The 20440-nt window shown below is 36.9% G+C and overlaps 1 protein-coding gene across 1 annotated transcript in view; it reads left to right on the plus strand.

Annotated features, from left to right (window-relative positions):
- DICER1 (dicer 1, ribonuclease III) overlaps positions 1-20440 on the plus strand; it is a 47297-nt gene that overhangs the window by 22273 nt on the left and 4584 nt on the right. Inside the window, 12 exon segments of the mRNA XM_012755372.3 lie at positions 2697-2876; positions 3114-3327; positions 3533-3686; positions 4570-4752; positions 5027-5132; positions 5872-6047; positions 7257-8040; positions 11388-11543; positions 14546-15431; positions 17103-17371; positions 19953-20115; positions 20202-20277. Of these exon segments, the coding sequence (XP_012610826.2) occupies positions 2697-2876; positions 3114-3327; positions 3533-3686; positions 4570-4752; positions 5027-5132; positions 5872-6047; positions 7257-8040; positions 11388-11543; positions 14546-15431; positions 17103-17371; positions 19953-20115; positions 20202-20277 (3347 nt within the window).

Here is a 20440-nt window from a genome sequence, read left to right on the forward strand (position 1 = left end):
TTGGTTTCATTCCATTCATTTTGCTTAAAGTCACAGATCCCAGAACCTATTGACTACGTTAAGTGAGGGCTTGCTGTACATATTAGGTTGATGCGAAAGTAATTGTGGTTTTAGCATTGTTGACATTTGTCATTTGATATTGGAATACATTCTTAAATAAATGTGGCTATGATATACATCATTTTAATGCTCATTTCTCACTTTGTTTTTTTGCTAATGACTTAATACTTACTGTTTATTTTAGACTATGAAAATGATGTTAGACAAAAGGCAAATTCGAGCAATTTTCTTATTTGAGTTCAAAATGGGTCGTAAAGCAGTGGAGACAACTTGAAACATCAACAGCGCATTTTGCTCGGGAACTGCTAACAAACATACAGTGCAGTGGTGATTCAAGAAATTTTGCAAAAACAAAGTTTTGCCAAGAACCTTGAAGATGAGCACAGTGGCTGGCCATCAGAAGTTGACAATGACCAATTCAGAGCAATCATCGAAGCTGATAATTTTACAACTACATGAGAAGTTGCTGAAGAACTCAACGTCGACTGGTCGTTTGGCATTTGAAGCAAATTGGAAAGGTAGGTGAAAAAGCTCGATAAGTGAGTGCCTCATGAGCTGACTGAAAACCAAAAAATCATCATTTTGAAGTGTCCTCTTCTTGTACGCAACGAGCCATTCCTCTATCAGATTGTGATGGGCAACGAAAAATGGATTTTATATGACAATCAGCAATAACCAGCACAGTGGTTGGACTGAGGAGAAGCTCCAAAGCACTTCCCAAAGCCAGACTTACACCAAAAAAAGTTCATGGTCACTGTTTGGTGGTCTGCTGCGGGTCTTGTCTTAGTGACTACAGCTTTCTAATTCCCGAAGAAACTATTCTATCTGAGAAGTATGCTAGCAAATCGATGAGATACACCAAAAACTGCAAGGCCTACAGCTGGCATTGGTCAACAGAAAGGGCCCAATTCTTCTCCATTACGACACCCGACTACATGTCACACAACCAACGCTTCAAAAGTTGAACGAATTGGGCTATGAAGTTTTGCCTCATCCACCGTATTCACCTGACCTCTCGCCAACTGACTACCATTTCTTCAAGCATCTCGACAACTTTTTGCAGGAAAAATGCTTCCACAACCAGCAGGATGCAGAAAATGCTTTCCAAGAGTGCATTGAATCCCAAAGCAGGGATTTTGACGCTACAGGAATAAACAAACTTATTTCTCATTGGCAAAAATATATTGATTGTAATGGTTCCTATTTTGGTTAATAAAGATATGTTTGAGCCTAGATACAATGATTTAAAATTCATAGTCCAAAACCCCAGTTACTTTTGCATCAACCTAATACTGTTTTTTCCTATGTGTACATACATACTTAAGATAAAGTTTAAATTAGGATAAAGTTTATAAATTAGGCACCGTAAAAAAATAACAATAATAGAACAATAACAGTATACTGTAATAAAAGTTATGTGAATGTGGTCTCTCTCAGAATATCTTTTTGTAATGTACTGTCCTGTTTTTGGACCACCATTGACCTCAGGTAACTAAAACCATGGAAAGCAAAACCTCCAGTAAAGGAGGGGGAATACTTTACTTTCATCTTAGCCTACATGTGTGATTGGTTTTGCAGTTTTACTAAGCTTTTACTTTTAAAATATTTGCACCCAGCTAAGCATTTCAAGATTTAAAATTATGTTGGTTTTTTAACAATCATGAATGTTACTCATTTTCCCTGAATGCTTATGTCTCTCATATCCAATTTTCCTGTTGGACTAGTTTTATATGATAAAGGTCACTGATGATATAACTGTTCCAAAAAGCATAGTTCTGCCTTACATTCTGTTTAATTAATAGATACATTCTGTATTATCAGGTACTCTACTAATCATAGCTATCTTAGCCAGCATTTCTTTATCTTTTAACTGCAGATACAGTTGTTTGTCATTGAGCCTCCAAAATTTCAAGACCCTAATATGAAGGGTTGTGTTAATATTGAAAACTTAGTAATCTCAATTTAATTATGGTTCACTTACATAATAAGATAGGCATTAAAAATTATATTAATTCATATTGACCCTGAAAGATATTATAGTAACTAGGGATAAAAATCAGGTTGCCTTCCTCCCCCTCCCCCTCTCTCCTTCCCTCTTCCTCCTTTTTTCCCTACCCCTCCACACACCAATGTTTTGTGATTCTATTTGTAGGGAAAAATATGAATGTATGTGTTTATATATTTAATTATACAGTATATCAAAATGTTAATGGTTATCTTTGAGTGATATGATTATATGTGGTCTTAAAAATTTTACCTACCTTTATATTTTGATATGCTAGAGTAAGTACTTAAACAGCCCAGAGAAGAAGAGTTCTCGTCAAAAGAAGGAGATCAAATTAATATTTTTAAAAGACCCTATAGGGTCTGATTGTTTTATATAATTTTGATGTTAGCTATATAGTCAACAGTGCATTATAATGTACATGAACTTGGGCCACTATCAGCAGCCCAGGCATGAGATTTACTGAGTTTCCCAGGAGTGTTAATAATTAGGAGGTCTCATGTCTTGTGTGTTTTCTTAGCCTTTTCTCATAAGCTTTTAGTAAAGCTAGGAATTAGTTTTCTTGCTGACATCTGGAAAAGAGCCTATTATACTTGAGCATGATGCTTAATTTTTTTTTTTCCAATTCTAGATTCCAGAGTGTTTGAGGGATAGTTATCCCAAACCTGATCAGCCATGTTACCTGTATGTGATAGGAATGGTTTTAACTACTCCTTTACCTGATGAACTCAACTTTAGAAGGCGGAAGCTCTATCCCCCTGAAGATACCACAAGATGCTTTGGAATACTGACAGCCAAACCAATACCTCAGGTAGATATTTCACAATAATTGTTTATGTTAAAAATATCTTGTTTTAAAAAGAAGAGAAGGAAAAAAGAAAATTATTTAGTAGTGAGTGCCTTTTGTTACCTCCATGTGTTTCATATTTAAAGATTAAGGTGCCTCTTCTGTTCCCCCAGTAGAAAGCATCATTCCTTCTTAAGTTAACTATAATGGAATAAAATACTTGTTAACTTTGGGCGGTGCTTTATTTTTCTTTTTGCTAAGATTCCACACTTTCCTGTGTACACACGCTCTGGAGAAGTTACAATATCCATTGAGTTGAAGAAATCTGGTTTCACATTGTCTCTACAAATGCTTGAGTTGATTACAAGACTTCACCAGTATATATTCTCTCATATTCTTCGGCTTGAAAAACCTGCACTAGAGTTTAAACCTACAGACGCTGATTCAGCATATTGTGTTCTACCTCTTAATGTTGGTAAGAAGGAGCCAGACCTTAAAGTGTTCGTTTATTTATAATAGCTACAACTTAAAGTTTTGCTTGGCAATTAGCTTATTGTATATACTAAAAAAGCTCTTACTTTGATAATTCTTAATTAGACACATATACAAACATGTAGCTTAAGTAAAAATCTTTTCTACATTGCGGTTTAACAAGCTAAAGAGTCTTTTTTTCCCCTAAGTTAATGACTCCGGCACTTTGGATATTGACTTTAAATTCATGGAAGATATTGAGAAATCTGAAGCTCGCATAGGCATTCCCAGCACGAAGTATTCAAAAGAAACACCTTTTGTTTTTAAATTAGAAGATTACCAAGATGCAGTTATCATTCCAAGGTAGGTATTTAAATGGATAGGAAAATGGTGGTGATACTTTATATCAAAAGATGCACCTATTAACCTAGGAATATAAGTGGGCCGTGACTTCAACGTTGTTATTACTACTAGAAAATTTAGGTATCTTGAGGTGGACTGTTCTCTCCAGTTTACTTGCTTTAAAAGCAAAACCTAGAACACTGCAGGTAAAGGGACTTTTACTTTGTAAAGGTCAGCTAATCTAAATAGTATTGATAGGCTTTCCTCTCAAGTCTTATTACAGAATTTGGTCATAATAATTTAATTTTTAAAAATTTTATAAGGAATATTAAGCTCAATAAAAATAGAATGATTTTTTTTCTTATTTTATAAAAATTTAGGGAATGAAGTTTTGGGGGAATAAAATTACATGCACTTTTCAAAGAAGTAATTCAATCTTTCTTTGATCTTTTTTTTTTTGGCATCTTACAGCCATACTTTAAATTATCATAAGGACTTACCCTAATAGATGATGCAGTAATATACTTTATGTGGCAAATGTCTTTTATGTTTAGCATTAGTAATGTACAAAATGTTTATTCAGTTATTTGGGTATTAAATTTTCTATACTGTCTATATTGATGAAATAGGTATTTAAAGGTGTCACTTAGCTTCATGTATTATTAAAATATAATTAGGAAAAGAATAATAAAGTAGGGGAGAATAGAGTCAGTTTTTACTTGATGAATATTGTTCTTACTGTCTCAAATACACTTGAAATATAGTCTTTGGAATTGAAGTTTTCGTTAGTATTTTTTATTTCCAGTGTTTTGAATCGTTAATCATAATTGTTTTCCAAATTAAAAAATGGTTTTAAGAATAGTTGATTTAAACCAAAAAGCAAGTGATTATTTTTTTTTTTTAGATACCGCAATTTTGATCAGCCTCATCGATTTTATGTAGCTGATGTGTACACTGATCTTACCCCACTCAGTAAATTTCCTTCCCCCGAGTATGAAACTTTTGCGGAATATTATAAAACAAAGTATAACCTTGACCTGACCAATCTCAACCAGCCATTGCTGGATGTGGACCACACATCTTCAAGGTAAGGAGCTTCAGAAATGACATTTAGATTGCATTTGAGGCATTCTTTTCAGATATTAGTAGGCACATGCAGAGGTCACTGTCCACCTTGCCCACCTGTGGGCTATCTGAAATCAGGGGACCCTTTGCACATAGACCTGCCCAGGAGATGACCCAGGAGTCTGCACTTTAAATGGGCTCGTCAGGTGATTTTTAGGCACACTGAAGTTGGAGAAACACTGTGAGAGTGTACTTATTTTTATCTGTTTGGTAAAATTGTTTTGGAATTTTTGTAGACTTAATCTTTTGACACCTCGACATTTGAATCAGAAGGGGAAAGCTCTTCCTCTTAGCAGTGCTGAGAAGAGGAAAGCCAAATGGGAAAGTCTGCAGAATAAACAGGTAATGAATTAATTGTTACTATCATAACTTAATATTTGTTTGAATTGTGTATTATCAAGTTGACTGAGTGACTTGTGAATCTTTTCAGAAGTTATCCAATCCTTAGATTTTTTTGTTTTAATCAATATTATGTTTTTCTTTTTGGTAAATATTGAGAGTTTTAGTCTTTTACTTGGTCCATTGATGTAATTATATCTTGAAACCATCCTCTTAAATCTTGGGATAAATCCCATTTGGCCTTAGAGGATTATTTTTTTTTTTTTTTTTTTTTTTTTTGAGACAGAGTCTCGCTTTGTTGCCTAGGCTAGAATGAGTGCCGTGGCATCAGCCTAGCTCACAGCAACCTCAAACTCCGGGGCTCAAGCAATCCTCCTGCCTCAGCCTCCCAAGTGGCTGGGACTACAGGCATGCGCCACCATGCCCGGCTAATTTTTTCTATATATATTAGTTGGCCAATTAATTTCTTTCTATTTATAGTAGAGACAGGGTCTCGCTCTTGCTCAGGCTGGTTTCGAACTCCTGACCTCGAGCAATCCGCCCGCCTCGGCCTCCCATATTTTTTAAATGCTTTTTAAAATTAGGTTTTACTAGCATTTATGATTTTCTTTATTCATTAGTGAAATTGGTCTTTAATTTTTTTTTTTGTTCTTTTGTGAATGGACAAATGGCAAGCTTGCTAGTGCTCAGTGAATAAGCTATGTGTGCTTTATATTTATCAGCTTTTCTTCCTTCTTCAAAGATACTGGTTCCAGAGCTCTGTGCTATACACCCAATTCCAGCATCACTGTGGAGAAAAGCAGTTTGTCTCCCCAGCATACTTTATCGCCTTCACTGCCTTTTGACTGCAGAAGAGCTAAGAGCCCAGACAGCCAGCGATGCCGGCGTGGGAGTTAGATCACTTCCTGCGGATTTTAGGTATGCCTCTGCAATCACCACAAAGAAACAAAGGTTTGCAAAAGAATAGAATTAAGTTAAAAATTTAATTTTGTATAACATCTTAAAGGATCATAAAGAAAACATGGATGTCTAATACATGAAATAAATACATTAGATATTTCCTAAGTGAAAATCTGTATGTTGGGTTATTGAGTCCTATGGTCTTGTCAATTCTGAGAAGGAGATGAGCTCTTAAAGCTAGAAATAATTATTTCGACTTCAGTGGTAACAATGGAAGAAAGAGTGAAAATAATTCTTTGTTAGTGTGACACCATTTTAAGACTGCTTTTTCTTTCTAAAAAACCAAATATATATTAGAAAGTAGAAGCCTTAGCATGTTCTTTGTCTTCATTAACTTCTTCCCATTAGTAAAGTCTCTGCATTCTAAAGAAATTATTGGTTTAATTCAGGCGTCCTCAAACTACAGCCCACTGGCCACATGTGGGTGTTTTTGCCCGTTTATTTTTTTACTTCAAAATAAGATATGTGCAGTGTGCATAGGAATTTGTTAATAGTTTTTTTTAAACTATAGTCTGGCTCTGACCCTCCAACAGTCTGAGGGACAGTGAACTGGCCCCCTGTTTAAAAAGTTTGAGGACCCCTGGTTTAACTACTCAGATTAATTTTGGTTATCCAGTTGGCAATATCAAGATGGCTCTAGGCATTGAAGGAACTTTAAAATATAACAGTAATAACTACAGTATTTATTGAGTACTTACTGTAGTGTCAAACACTAGTTTAAATGTTATACCCTATGTTAACTCATTTAATCCTTAGGACAATCCTATGAGGTAGGAATTGTTAGCCCCATTTTCAAGTGCAGAAACTGAGGCACAGAAAGGCTATGCAAGTTGCCCAAAGTTACTCAGCTAGTTAATTGGAATGCCTAGGAGTTCCACCCATGAAGCCTGTGGCTCCAGGTCTGCACTCTGTTTCCAAGCTTCATGATCTTCTTAACTACCTATCCTCTAGGGCAAGGGATCAAAGCAGTAGAGTAAACTGCATCCCACTTTATAACTTACATTGTACACAATTCAAAATAATGGTAATTTCTGGTTTCAAAACGTGTTTCTCTTCTACAGTAGGAGTATATCTAAAGGGATTTTTTGTTTTTAATTCAAATTGCTATTGCTGTGAACCTAGCCCTTTTGACAGATCTGACAGAAAGTTATAAAAATGTCTTTGCAGATACCCTAACTTAGACTTCGGGTGGAAAAAATCTATTGACAGCAAATCTTTCATCTCAAATTCTAACTCCTCTTCAGCTGAAAATGATAATTACTGTAAGCACAGCACAATTGTAGTCCCTGAACATGCTGCACATCAAGGTGCTAATAGAACCTCCTCTCTAGAAAATCATGACCAAATGTCTGTGAACTGCAGAATGTTACTCAGTGAGTCACCTGGTAAGCTCCAAATTGAAGTTTCAACAGATCTTACAGCAATTAATGGTCTTTCTTACAATAAAAATCTTGCCAATGGCAGTTATGATTTAGCTAACAGAGACTTTTGCCAAGGAAATCAGCTGAATTACTACAAGCAGGAAATACCTGTACAACCAACTACCTCATATCCCATTCAGAATTTATACAATTATGAGAACCAGCCCAAGCCCAGCGATGAATGTACTCTCCTGAGTAATAAATACCTTGATGGAAATGCTAACAAATCTACCTCAGATGGAAGTCCCATGGCAGTCGTAATGCCCGGTACGACAGACGCTGTTAAAGTGCTCAAGGACAGGATGGATTCTGAGCAGAGCCCTTCTCTTGGGTACTCCTCGAGGACTCTTGGCCCCAATCCTGGACTTATTCTTCAGGCTTTGACTCTGTCAAATGCAAGTGATGGATTTAACCTGGAGCGGCTTGAAATGCTTGGTGACTCCTTTTTAAAGCATGCCATCACCACGTATCTATTTTGCACTTACCCTGATGCTCATGAGGGCCGCCTTTCCTATATGAGAAGCAAAAAGGTAAGGTAGGATTCTTTTATTTTGAGCAGTTAATTATTGAGTATGCCTGAAAGTGGTTTGCAGTACTGGATAATCTCCGAGTATGGGAAGAATTACCTGCAGAGAGTGCTGCAGCGTCCAAGCACAGCTGTTCCGTCACTCTCCTAGGGCCAAGCTGAAGCCTGCGGTAGAACCGCCTGGTGATTGATGTGGATCTACTTCACACTGATGACACACTCAGGTTTTGGGGCTTAACCAATCAGTATGTTCCTTATTTATTGATAGAAATTTAGTTCAAATAAAACTATTTGTGCAGGTGTGTATACCGCTAGATCCTAAGGGGGATATAAAGAAATATGCAAAATACTTGTTCAAGGAACTTGTGCTGTAGGTGAGTTAAACATTTATTTGAGGGGGTGCTGTTTTGGCTTTCAAGGTGTGCAGATATGAGTAAGACATAGGGCTCTCATGAAAGATGGATCTACTCAAAGTTTTAGAGAGTCAGGAAAGGGAAAGAGTAACAGACTTCACACAGCTCAGTCACCTTTCGTGTGAAGAGATGATATGAGAGTTCTGAGTAACAATCTCTTGACAGCCAAAAGAAGATCATGCTCTTAAACTTAGTGTGGAATTAAGACTTAGGAAGAAAATGAAGGTAAAATATTTAAATGATTTAAAAAGATGTCACGAGACAAATATGAGCCTCCTTGACAAATGACTTACAACACTGCTAATTACCTTCTACACTCAGAAGGAAGGAGTGTCACTTGTGAATCAGGGAAGGCTTTAATGGAGGAGGTGAGTTTATAGTGCACAAACAGAACGGACAAATGGCAGAGCATGTCAGTGCTCAGTGAATAAGCTATGGCAGCAGTCGGAAGTGTGTAGATACCTGAGGAAAGGCTTGAAAAGCAGGTGGGGCGAAGCGGTATTGTGGAAGGCCTTGGGTACTAGGCTAGGGAGTTTGCATGTGTTTTGAATGTCATTGGCACCGTTGAAGGAATTGTGAGCAAGGGGCCATTAATATTAATAAAGTGGTAGTTTAAAGTGATTAATCTGATAGCAGAATGTAGTGTGGGTTGAAAAGCGAAACCAAACAACAGTAGAAAGAGAAAATGAGATAGAACTGGGGTTGTGGTGGTAAGGAAGGGGCTGAGGTCAGTGATAATTTAAGAAGTAGTAGTAATTGCTTACTCTGCAAGATACTACTCTACTCACTTTGTATGTATTTCCTAATTTAATTCTCACTATAATTATCCCCATGTCATAGGTGAGGACAGTGAGGCAGGAGAAGTTAGCTTGTGTAAGGTCACGTGGCAAGTAAGTGGCAGAGCTGGGTTCGAACCCCGACAGTGTAGTTTTGGAGACCTTGCGCTGTACATTACACTGGCGGCGTCAGACAGGACCCTGTTGCACCAGCCACCGCACCAAGCATTTTCCAAATGTTATCTCATTTAATCTTCTCAGCGAGCCTCTGAGGGAGCTAACACGTCTCCATTCTGGAGATGAGGAGAGTCGCGCCTAGAGAGTCTCCTTAACTCCTGTGAGCTCGTCTAGCTTGTCTGAGGCTGGAGGCCACACGCCTGACCACTCTCTTCTGCCCCTCCCTGCATGATCGTGAAGCAGACCGAGATGTCATCCTAACAGCCATATAAACAGGACAGGCCAGTGGTGGTGCTGGGGTGGGTAGAATGTGGGCAGTCAGGGTTAGGGTTGCGGGTTTTAACCCTCATGGAATATAGGTAGAAATGGTCAGTGAAATGCTCGGATAATTGAGATGTAGGCTTCAAATATAGTTTTGGACAGCAGTCTCCCTAAGAGTGATAACTGAAGCTCTGAGAATGGATGAGATTTCTAAGGGGTGGTTGTAGGAAGGAAATATCAGAGGCTGAGAATGAGTATAAAGTAAGAAATAGTATACTCTATTAGATGAAAAAGATTATTTCATATTGCAAAAATTCATCCATTTGTCTGCTCAGAAACCTTTGACTCCTTGCTTCCTGCAGAAAGAATGCTCACTCCCTCAGCCTGACGTTCAAGCCCTTTCAGCGTGCCTTCCATCCTAGGCTGAAGTCCCCTGCCTGCCTGTTGTGCAGACTCCACACTCACGCCCCAGGTCCCTGGTCTTTTGCTCTGTTGTTCCTCCTGTCAGCGTGCTTGTCCCCATGCCCACCTGTTGAATTTGGCCTGTCCTGAATTTTGCCCCATCTCTGGGTCCTTGCTTAGTTCTTTATTCACTCTCTATCCTGCTGACCATTTTTGTCCACTTTGAATTTGATTCCCCTCCTCTTTAAGTTCTTGTTGAACTTTATCCTCCTCTTGGCTTTTGTGATGCTGTGTTCTCGTAGTGTGGAAAGGGAAATTAGCATTTATTTCAGCCTGCAGGTTTCAGGCAGCACAAGAGAGTTCTTCCATGCATAGATTGTCCTATGCAAATTCCCTTTCCCTGCTAGCCCTTGCCATTTGCAAGGACTGCTCCTCTGTCTTGCTGACTTGGTTCCCTCGGGATTGCCTGATCAAGTGCCTCTTACATGGTAGGTGCTTGTTAAATAGTAGTTGAGTTACATGGAAAAGGGTTCATGAAGTACTTAAATAATAAGGAACTCAGTTTTTAGAAAAGGAAAATGAGATTGACAGTTCTATCCCTAGTTTCCAAGTTAAAACTAGACAGAAATGCAATGATTTGTGCAAATTAGAAAAGAGAGAGAGGCATTAGGAAAAACAAATAGACCAGAGGGTAGACAATAAAGCTGTTTTATTGATGTGAATAAACAAAAACCTTTTGCTTCATTTTAAAATAGTTGAACAAAAATGTCTTGAAATGCCTCCAAAACAAAGAATATTTCAGAGAACATTGCAATTGAAATCACATTTGTGGCTTAGATTCTAGCAGTATAAAATTGTTTTAGTTCTGTTCAGTGCCAATTTTTATTTTGTAGCTAGAGTTGATGGCATTTCTCCCCCTATTTCCTTAAAAATGTTGTGACATCTTTAATTTTTATATGGATTTTTCTACTCTGATAATTCCAATTAGCAATTTGCATTTTGTATCAGCAGGTTGTGTTTTCAAAACTGTGAAATTGTCTGAACTGTTCCTTCTGACTTACAAGGAATTTGTGTATTTATATACATTAGTTTTTTGTGCTCTATATTTCATGTTCAGAAATATTATACTAAAAGATATAGAATACTCAGGAATTTAATATTCTTTCCTATCATGAATGGGTAAGAAAACTGTACGGCCCTTATAATTGGTTACTAGTTAAAGTAATGTGAAGCCATTTAGCTAAGGGTTTGTTAATATGCCTTGTATGAATTCCAGCAGTGATCATTTATAGATAAGTATCTTATAATATTTTCTGCTAAAGGTCAGCAACTGTAATCTGTATCGTCTTGGGAAAAAAAAGGGACTACCCAGCCGTATGGTGGTTTCAATATTTGATCCCCCTGTGAATTGGCTTCCTCCTGGTTATATAGTAAATCAAGACAGAAGTAACACAGATAAATGGGAAAAAGATGAAATGGTAAGTTTTTGGTAACTGGAGGGATTTATGAGCCAGAGAATTTTGTTCTGTTCATTTTTTTGTTTCCTTTCCTTGGTGTGTTTTGATATTTGATATATTGAATTAATTTCTTTGTATAGACTTTTCCTTGAATTCAGAAATAGTGGTATAATTTTGATGGAAGATAATTTTTATTTTTATTATCTTCCTTTTCCTAAGGCAGAAGAGTATGCGATTTTTATTTTATTTTAAAAAAATAAAGTTCCTTATTTATTGTTTCACCTTGGTATTATGCATTACAGTTTATCCTGGATCCTTAGCTCTGTTCAGTGAAGTGACTTTTCAGTGACCTATGATCTCCAGACTATCTGTGAAATAATTAATTTCAATAAAATCCTGCTTTTGCAGCTCAGGGTTTTCCCAGTTAGGCTTATTTCTGCCTCCTGTAATTGTGAATAAAATCATCATACATAAAGGTTGTAGTTTTCTGGAAATAATTTAAATCTTGCCAGTGACTTACAATGACTCCAAGTGTTAGCACCCATCTGCTTCATTTTGTCTTGTCTTGAAGGCCACCAGAGGGCACCTCGGAGGGCCTGGGAGCTGTAGAAGCAGTCAGCGCAGTGGTGGCTGGCTGGGAACACTCTCCAGCCTCTTCCAAAGTTAGAGGCAATCCTTCAGGCAGTTTCATTTCCCGGAGATTTGTTTTGCATCAAAGATAAATTGGCTCCCTGTTACTTCACTTTTAGTTCAGGCTAACAATGATAATATTATTTCTTTCATAGGTTATATTTTCTAAATATACATTTTCTTCATGTAGCATGCTCTGTGACTGTATTCTGATTTTTGCCTGTTTATTGGGTATATTTTTAACTCGTGTAGTATTGACTTTTTACAGAAATGGAACTTACCTGGAAAACCTAAGAGAATATTTTAACGCAATTTAGGTCAGAAAAATTACATTTGTTATTTAGAAATATGTAGAACCTTAGAGGAAATTGTGTAGATTTTGAGCTTTAGAAAAAAAATGTTGCATTTCTATGAAAAACATTCCAATAGTAGTCATCCTTCTTTGTAAATACTGTTTCATAATATATTTGGCTCTTTTTAAAAACTTGTAGCATAAAGGTGACATTGGCATGTAATTTTGACTTTCTTTTAAAGATAAGACAAAGTTCAATTTATTTTTCTTAATGTTTCTGATGACTTGGCACTTTTGTTTTTGAAATGCATTAAAAATACTATTTAGATTTTTGTTTAATAATTTATTTTTATTGCAATAGGTCCTTACATTATATTGGCAAGAGCACAACGTGTTTTTGGGTTTTTGGCTTGTTCCATTCCAGTACTCCTCACCTGCTTCTCCTCAGCAAGTAGATTTAAGTGAAACTTTTGCATACAAATGCCTCTTAGAAGAGAGTATGATAATAACTCAGAAAGTTGACTTGAACTGTCAGAAGAAAGGGTTTCATGCTGGTATTTTTTCTTAAAAGGCGGAGTGCTCTTGGAAAACATTTTATGAGATAGAACTTCACTGTTTTGCAGATGAAGAATCTGAAACCCAGAGGCATTAAAGGACTTTACCCAGGATCATGCAGTTTATTCGTGGTAAAAGCCAGTCCCTTTTGTTTTTGTGCTCTGCCAATTTGAGTATGGTAGCACCTTCATTGTTTTTATTTTTAAAAAATTACTAAGTCTGATTTTTTGACATTGCAATTTGGCCATTTTTGTCTTAAGGGCCAAAGAATAATTAAAATCATCTCCTATTGCCTTTGAAAAGGGTAGGGTTTTAATAGGAAATGGTTTCTGTCTGGAATCAGTGGTTTTGCCACTTGAGTTTCTTTTGGTATTATTCTTATCTTTGAAAAGGTATATTTAAAAAAAATTTTTTTTTAATGAAAGATATATGGCTTGGCTCACTGCTTTTGTTTCTTTTCAAACAGTGTTTGTATCTCAGTCTGGTTTAAAATTAAATGTTTGCAGTATTTAAAAACTGCTTGACAGTTTGTAAAACTATTGTCAGAATACTCCAGAAAGTTGTTACACTCAAAATTGAAGTATGCCCTCCTGCCTTTCCCCCCAAATAAAGTTTTTGGTTTTTGTTTTAATCGCATAACAGAAATTTGGCATCTTTCTAGCATTGCAAAAAAGTTACATCATGGCTGAATTCTAGCCCATTATTAAGACTGTCATTCACAAATAAGCTTTTGCCAAAGAAATTGGAATTAGCAAAGGTCTTTTGACAGAAATTGGATTGTTGTGTTTCATGTTAGTCTAAATTTTGTTCTATTTTTGTCAGTTATGCTATAATCTGTTCCCCTGATTACTGTAGCTCAGAACAGAGGGGAAAAGCATAATTCCTCAAATTCATAGCTTAGTTCAGTGATCACTTTTATTTTTCAAGCAAAGAGATTTAGTTTTACATTTTACAAATCATTTGTACCTTGATTTGAATTAGAAATAGGGAAAAAACTTTATTATAAAACCTTATTATTCATTTTTTGTTTTAAAATTAGTTTTTGCTCTTTTCATATTCTTAATTGCAAAGATAATGTTTTTATACATTTGGGATTTCATTTTGTTAATTTGAAAATCTTTTTAAAAATCAAGTTACCACATTTTAAAAACATCAGTGAAATTGAAGATCTCTGTGATCAGCATTTGAGTGCTTTCATTGTGTGTCCTGCTGGAGTTAGACTTCTGAAAAGTTGAAGTTTTGCGTTGTGGACATTAATTTTAACTTTATATCCATGTTTAAAATCCTTAACTTAAAGCTTCATACTGGGTAAAGGTCATTTTTTTAACTTAGAAAATGAACATTCAAAGAACATGTTTTACTTTGTTTATATGATTAAATAACTTATTTTATGTTAATTGAAAACAAATGGCTATGATTTTAAAGTTGCCTTTTAGTATTTGTGGTTGTCATTTGAAATTATCCATAACCCTTGCTTTTATTGAGTTTCAAACCCTTTTAAAAACAGCAGCTATGTCTCCCCTCCTTCCCATTCCCCCTGTTTCAGACAAAAGACTGCATGTTGGCTAATGGCAAACTGGACGAGGACTATGAGGAGGAGGAAGAGGAGGAAGAGAGCCTGATGTGGAGGGCTCCAAAGGAGGAGGCCGACTATGAAGATGATCTCCTGGAGTACGATCAGGAACATATCAAATTTATAGATAACATGTTAATGGGGTCAGGAGCTTTTGTAAAGAAAATTTCTCTTTCTCCTTTTTCAACCACTGATTCTGCATATGAATGGAAAATGCCCAAAAAATCCTCCATAGGTAGTATGCCATTTTCATCAGATTTTGAGGATTTTGACTACAGCTCCTGGGATGCAATGTGTTATCTGGATCCTAGCAAAGCTGTTGAAGAGGATGACTTTGTGGTGGGCTTCTGGAATCCATCAGAAGAAAACTGTGGTGTTGACACAGGAAAACAGTCCATTTCTTACGACTTGCACACTGAGCAGTGCATTGCTGACAAAAGCATAGCGGACTGTGTGGAAGCCCTGCTGGGCTGCTATTTAACCAGCTGTGGGGAGAGGGCTGCTCAGCTTTTCCTCTGTTCGTTGGGGCTGAAGGTGCTCCCGGTAATTAAAAGGACTGATCGGGAAAAGGCCATGTGCCCGACTCGGGAGAATTTCAACAGCCAACAAAAGAACCTTTCAGTGAGCTGTGCTGCTGCCGTAGCCAGTTCACGCTCTTCTGTATTGAAAGACTTGGAATATGGTTGTTTGAAGATTCCACCAAGATGTATGTTTGATCATCCAGATGCAGATAAAACACTGAATCACCTTATATCGGGTTTTGAAAATTTCGAAAAGAAAATCAACTACAGATTCAAGAATAAGGCTTACCTTCTACAGGCTTTTACACATGCCTCCTACCACTACAATACTATTACTGGTAAGGAGCCCCAGGACCAAACTTCATTTCTGTGAAAATGAGACTCTGTGTCGATGGCATTGTTTTGGCCTTGTGAAAAGTGAGCTGTGCATGTACAGTGTTCGAGCTTGATATGCATGGGCGGGGGTGGAGGGAGCAAAAGGAAAAGAAGGAATCCTTTATTGTCCTCATTATTGGAGGAGCAAGTACTGTTTCGTAACCTTTATATTTGGGGGTATAGCTATCTCACATACTCTCATAAATGTCATTTTATATGATGTGTAATTAGAGAAGTTTGAGCCTAAGTATTTTGGTGTGTTTTCCACATTTTATTCCACACGAATACCTTTCTGATCCCCATTCAGTGCTGTGTTTGGTTCTTGATTTATTCATATATTCTGAGTGTATTTCCACATCCTTTTTATTATTCTTCCTGGACAAAAAGGTCACCCTCTTAGGGTATTTAAAGTGTGAAGAGGGATAAGTTACAAGAACTGATTTCTTAGGAAGGTTGCGTAGTCCTTGCGTTGCCTCTGCTGTCATCTTCTACTTTTCATTGTGCTCTGTGTTTTTTCCACTCCTTTATTTAATAGGCTCTCAATCCAGTAGATTAGAAGGGAGAACAAGTCCCACAAACCAAAATCAGCTTCAGCTTGTGAAACACAGCTGAAGTTTACATTTTGATTTCTGTATCAGTGTAAGTGCGTGTGTCCAGAATACCAAAGCAAAGTATAAAGTTTGTATAATAAAAACAATGTAGGTTAGGATGATCAGCAAAATGTAAAACCAAAAAGTCACAAACTATCTCACTGTGTACTAGAAAGGCTGATGAAACTAAAAACCTAGTTTTCTTTATGGAGAAGAGATGGTGTGTGGCTGTCCGCTACACTCTGCTGGAAGTTATGAGACCTGGGTTCTGCCTCTGCCTGTTAATTCCTTGGGTGTTCCAGGACAAGTCACTTCATCTGTCCCTGCCTTAGTTTCCTCAGCTGAATTGATTGCTTTAATCACTGCGAGAAAATAGAGATGTTGGTTAGTGTTGATAATTTTCGTATTTTGACAACCATTTTTGCCTAAGGTTTGCTCACTTTCACAACTTTTTTCTCATTCTCTGGTTTATGGCAAATTCAACATTTCTAGCTCAAGGTGAAAAGAGGGTTTTTTTCCTGTGACCCTGTGTAACAAATATAACCCAGGAGTGGCGAGGAGTGGTATCACTTTTACACATACCCCAGAGCGTGAGCGAGACGGTGTGTAACGATGACAGCAGAGCATGGCGCGTGTGGAAGATGTGTGCACGGGTCTGGTTTTACTGCAGTGATGATGTGTGATGGGGACTTGAGAGTAAGGTCTCAGTACCTGCCTGGCCAGCTCGGCGCCAAAGGAAAGGGTTCAGTGACAATCATGTCACCTGTGAGATTTTTTTTTTCTTAGCATTAATCTTTTGGCCACCTGAAGATTTTATGACCCCAATTTATATATAAAAATTGTGTTTAATTTGCCATTAAAATTTAATTTCCATATTAATTTAATATGTCAAATAATTTTCTCATTGAGGAGTATATATGCATTTGATCCTAAATAAAAATCTTTTAAATAGGTTTGGGATCAGATCTTTGTATCAGTTGTGTGTGTGGAAATGGTCTAAATGTTGTTGCACAGCTCATGATTCCACTTTGGATCCTCTCTCAGATTGTTACCAGCGCTTAGAATTCCTGGGAGATGCGATTTTGGACTACCTCATAACCAAGCACCTTTACGAAGACCCACGGCAGCACTCCCCGGGGGTCCTGACTGACCTGCGATCTGCCCTGGTCAACAACACCATCTTTGCATCCTTGGCTGTGAAGTATGACTACCACAAGTACTTCAAAGCTGTTTCTCCTGAGCTCTTCCACGTCATTGATGATTTTGTGCAGTTTCAGCTTGAGAAGAATGAAATGCAGGGAATGGATTCTGAGGTTAGTACTATTTAAAAACATGTTGAGTTCAATATTGAAGAACGCCGTGCAGCTAGAGGTGTCAGTAGTTTCAGAGATCTGACTTCATAGCTATCTAAAGGGACAGTGGAAGGCCAGGGCTGTGACACCCAGCGAGCTGTGTGTTCTCTGGGAACACTGCGAGTGAAGTGCAGTTGCAGGGAGGCCTTTTAAACTTGACTGCCCACACTGAACTGTGTGGTCATTCTGGTGAAGAGAAGGAGCCAGAGGTTTTCAGTTATTTTACTATTCCCAGTCCTTCATTAGGGCTTCCAGTGTTTAGGCATGTCAGAGAATTGCACCTCTTCTTCATGCCCCCAGAGCAAGTTTTAAACTACATTGTAAATGCTCAATGCAGTTTATTCCATCCTGTCTTTTAAAAATGGATCAGAAATATTTGCTAATATCACAAATGTACATTCTGCTTCTACTTGAAGTGGAAAAATCTCATTTAAAAAACTTCTAAATTTTTAAACATTGGAATTTGGGAGGCTTCTGTAAGTTCAGCCAAAGGTTCTTTGGTGATGGACCTAATTGTAATGTGTTTGTGAGCTATTTTGAATTTTGGTAGGAAAAGGGTATTGCTTAGATCTTTCCAGTCTCCTGTAATCCTTCACTAACATTCATCTGCGTACCTGTGTCCCCAGGAGAGCACTTTAATTTCTTATTCTTCCCATTCTGATTCCTTTGATTTTCTTATTTTTGTAGATTTCTTATAAAGAATCAAGGCATTTATTCTGAACCCTGGTAGCTATTTTAACTGTCCCTGCTTTAATTTGTACCTTCCCTTTTTAAACTGCCCTAAACCAATTTTGGGGAATAGTGAATTTCTTTGACTTTCTATGAGAAAAATTAAGAGTCTGGGTTTTGAAGTCTTGCCTTGGGGCTACCAAGGCAAAATGTCAGACCCTGCCAGCTGCCTAGATGTGTGCGGAAGGAGCATGAGTAGGCAGAGCGCCTTCTCTCTGCCGTGCCTTTGTGCGCCCTTCCCAGATTAACGACCTAGTTGGAGCACAGCTAGCAGTGAGACAGGGGAGTAGACCGTCTAAGGTACATTCAAGTACTATTTCTAGTCTCATACTTTAGAAATATTTAAGCATAAAATTTGAAAAATTAGCTGAAATTAGATTTAAGCTTTCTTTTGATGCCGGTGGAGCATACTGGTTCTGTGAATTTTTCTTCATTCTTTTCATTACCTTTGTTTATATAAACATATGTATAAAAGTTACAAAAACTGATTGGAAATGTCATAGTCTGGCTTTTCTAACTTACTGTTTGATCTTAAGGTTTCTATAGCTCTCTGGGCCTCAGTTCCCTCTACTATAAAAAGAGAATTAATCCTCATGAGTTTTTAAATTTCTGTGTTAAAGCCCTGATATATGAGCAATAAGTGTCTTGTTTTCTAGTAATCAGCATTATTGTATTACATGGAACTTTGTGTGGCTCAACAGTCTATTTAGAAATTAATATTTCTCCTTTTTCTTTTTCACAAATGATTTGTGTTTATTTTAGAAAAATTAGAAAGTACAAATAACAAGAAAATTAAAGTTGATCAATTATGCTACCCCAGAAATAACCAATATTAACATTTCAGGATGTATTGCTAATGTGTATAGATATAAACATATATAAAATATAAAATGGAATTATATTAAGCATAGTATATTCTAACCTGTTCTTTTCACTTAATGTATTGTGGATAACTTTCTGTGTATCGATTGCATTTTCAGTAGCCATGTGCTAGTCAATATGAGGCTAATTTATTTAAATGGCTCTTTACAGCTGGTTAGGTAGATTTTTAGTTAGGATTTTTAATAAGCATGGATATGGTTAATATGCTGTATATCCAGTTACCTCCTTAAAATAAATTCCTAGAGATGGAATATCCTAAAAATTGGAATTGGTCAAAGAATTGTGAACTTTTAAAAAGCTTTTGATATGTATGTAAGATTTTATTTTATTAATTTGATTACCTTCTATGTGTCAGGTACTCTATTATGGTAAATATGTATTAAGTGGCTTTATGAAAAGGGAGCTTGGAGGAAAATCTGTTCCAAATAGAATTTTCCTACCAAAAAAGTAGCAATTTCCACTCCTCAAAGCAGGGTACACCCTTGCCAGCAGCGTACTAATTAGTATTCTGTTTAATCCTTGCCAAGCTGCAAGGATAGAACTGTTTTAAGCATAGTCCTTTGATTACTAGTGAATTTGAGATTTTTTTCCCATACCTTTATTGACTATTTCTAATTCTGTGTTAATCTTTTTTCCTTTGCTAGAGATAAAATACTAAATGGAATAGGGATTTCTTTTCTCTCTGTCTCCCTTCCTTTCTTTCTGTCTTTCTCTCCCTCTCTCTTTCTCTTGAGAAGTCTGAGAAACTTTTTTTAAAGATAATGTTTATGGAGAACCTATTACGATGTAATAGGCATACTATAGATGGTTGGTATTGCTCCCCCTTATTAAAGAAAGAATAAAAGTCATATCCAGGAAAAGAAACACACATCTGTGAACTGCCTTTAAAAGTGGCCTTTTTGCTTACAATTCACTTTTCTCTCTGTAATAGCTTAGGAGATCTGAGGAGGATGAAGAGAAAGAAGAAGATATTGAAGTTCCAAAGGCCATGGGGGATATTTTTGAGTCACTTGCTGGTGCCATTTATATGGATAGTGGGATGTCACTGGAGACAGTTTGGCAGGTGTACTATCCCATGATGCGGCCACTAATAGGTATTGTTGGCTCTCTTTAGAAAGAAAACAAAATTAAAAACAATTTTAAGGATATTATTTACATTGTTCTTTCATTTTGATTACAGAAAAGTTTTCTGCAAATGTGCCCCGTTCCCCTGTTCGAGAATTGCTTGAAATGGAACCAGAAACCGCCAAATTTAGGTAAGTAAAATGTGTACGTGGAAAAAAATTAACTTGCTCAAAAACAAAGGAAAAAGTTCTCAACAATCTCATAAACTAATGAATCTGAAAAATATTTACACTGGGGCATGCTGTTGTCCAATTTCCATTTGTAATCTGATTGCCTTCTCTTTTTTTTCTTTGT

The sequence above is a fragment of the Microcebus murinus genome, chromosome 6 (assembly GCF_040939455.1).
Source record: "Microcebus murinus isolate Inina chromosome 6, M.murinus_Inina_mat1.0, whole genome shotgun sequence".
NCBI classification, from domain to species: Eukaryota; Metazoa; Chordata; class Mammalia; order Primates; family Cheirogaleidae; genus Microcebus; species Microcebus murinus.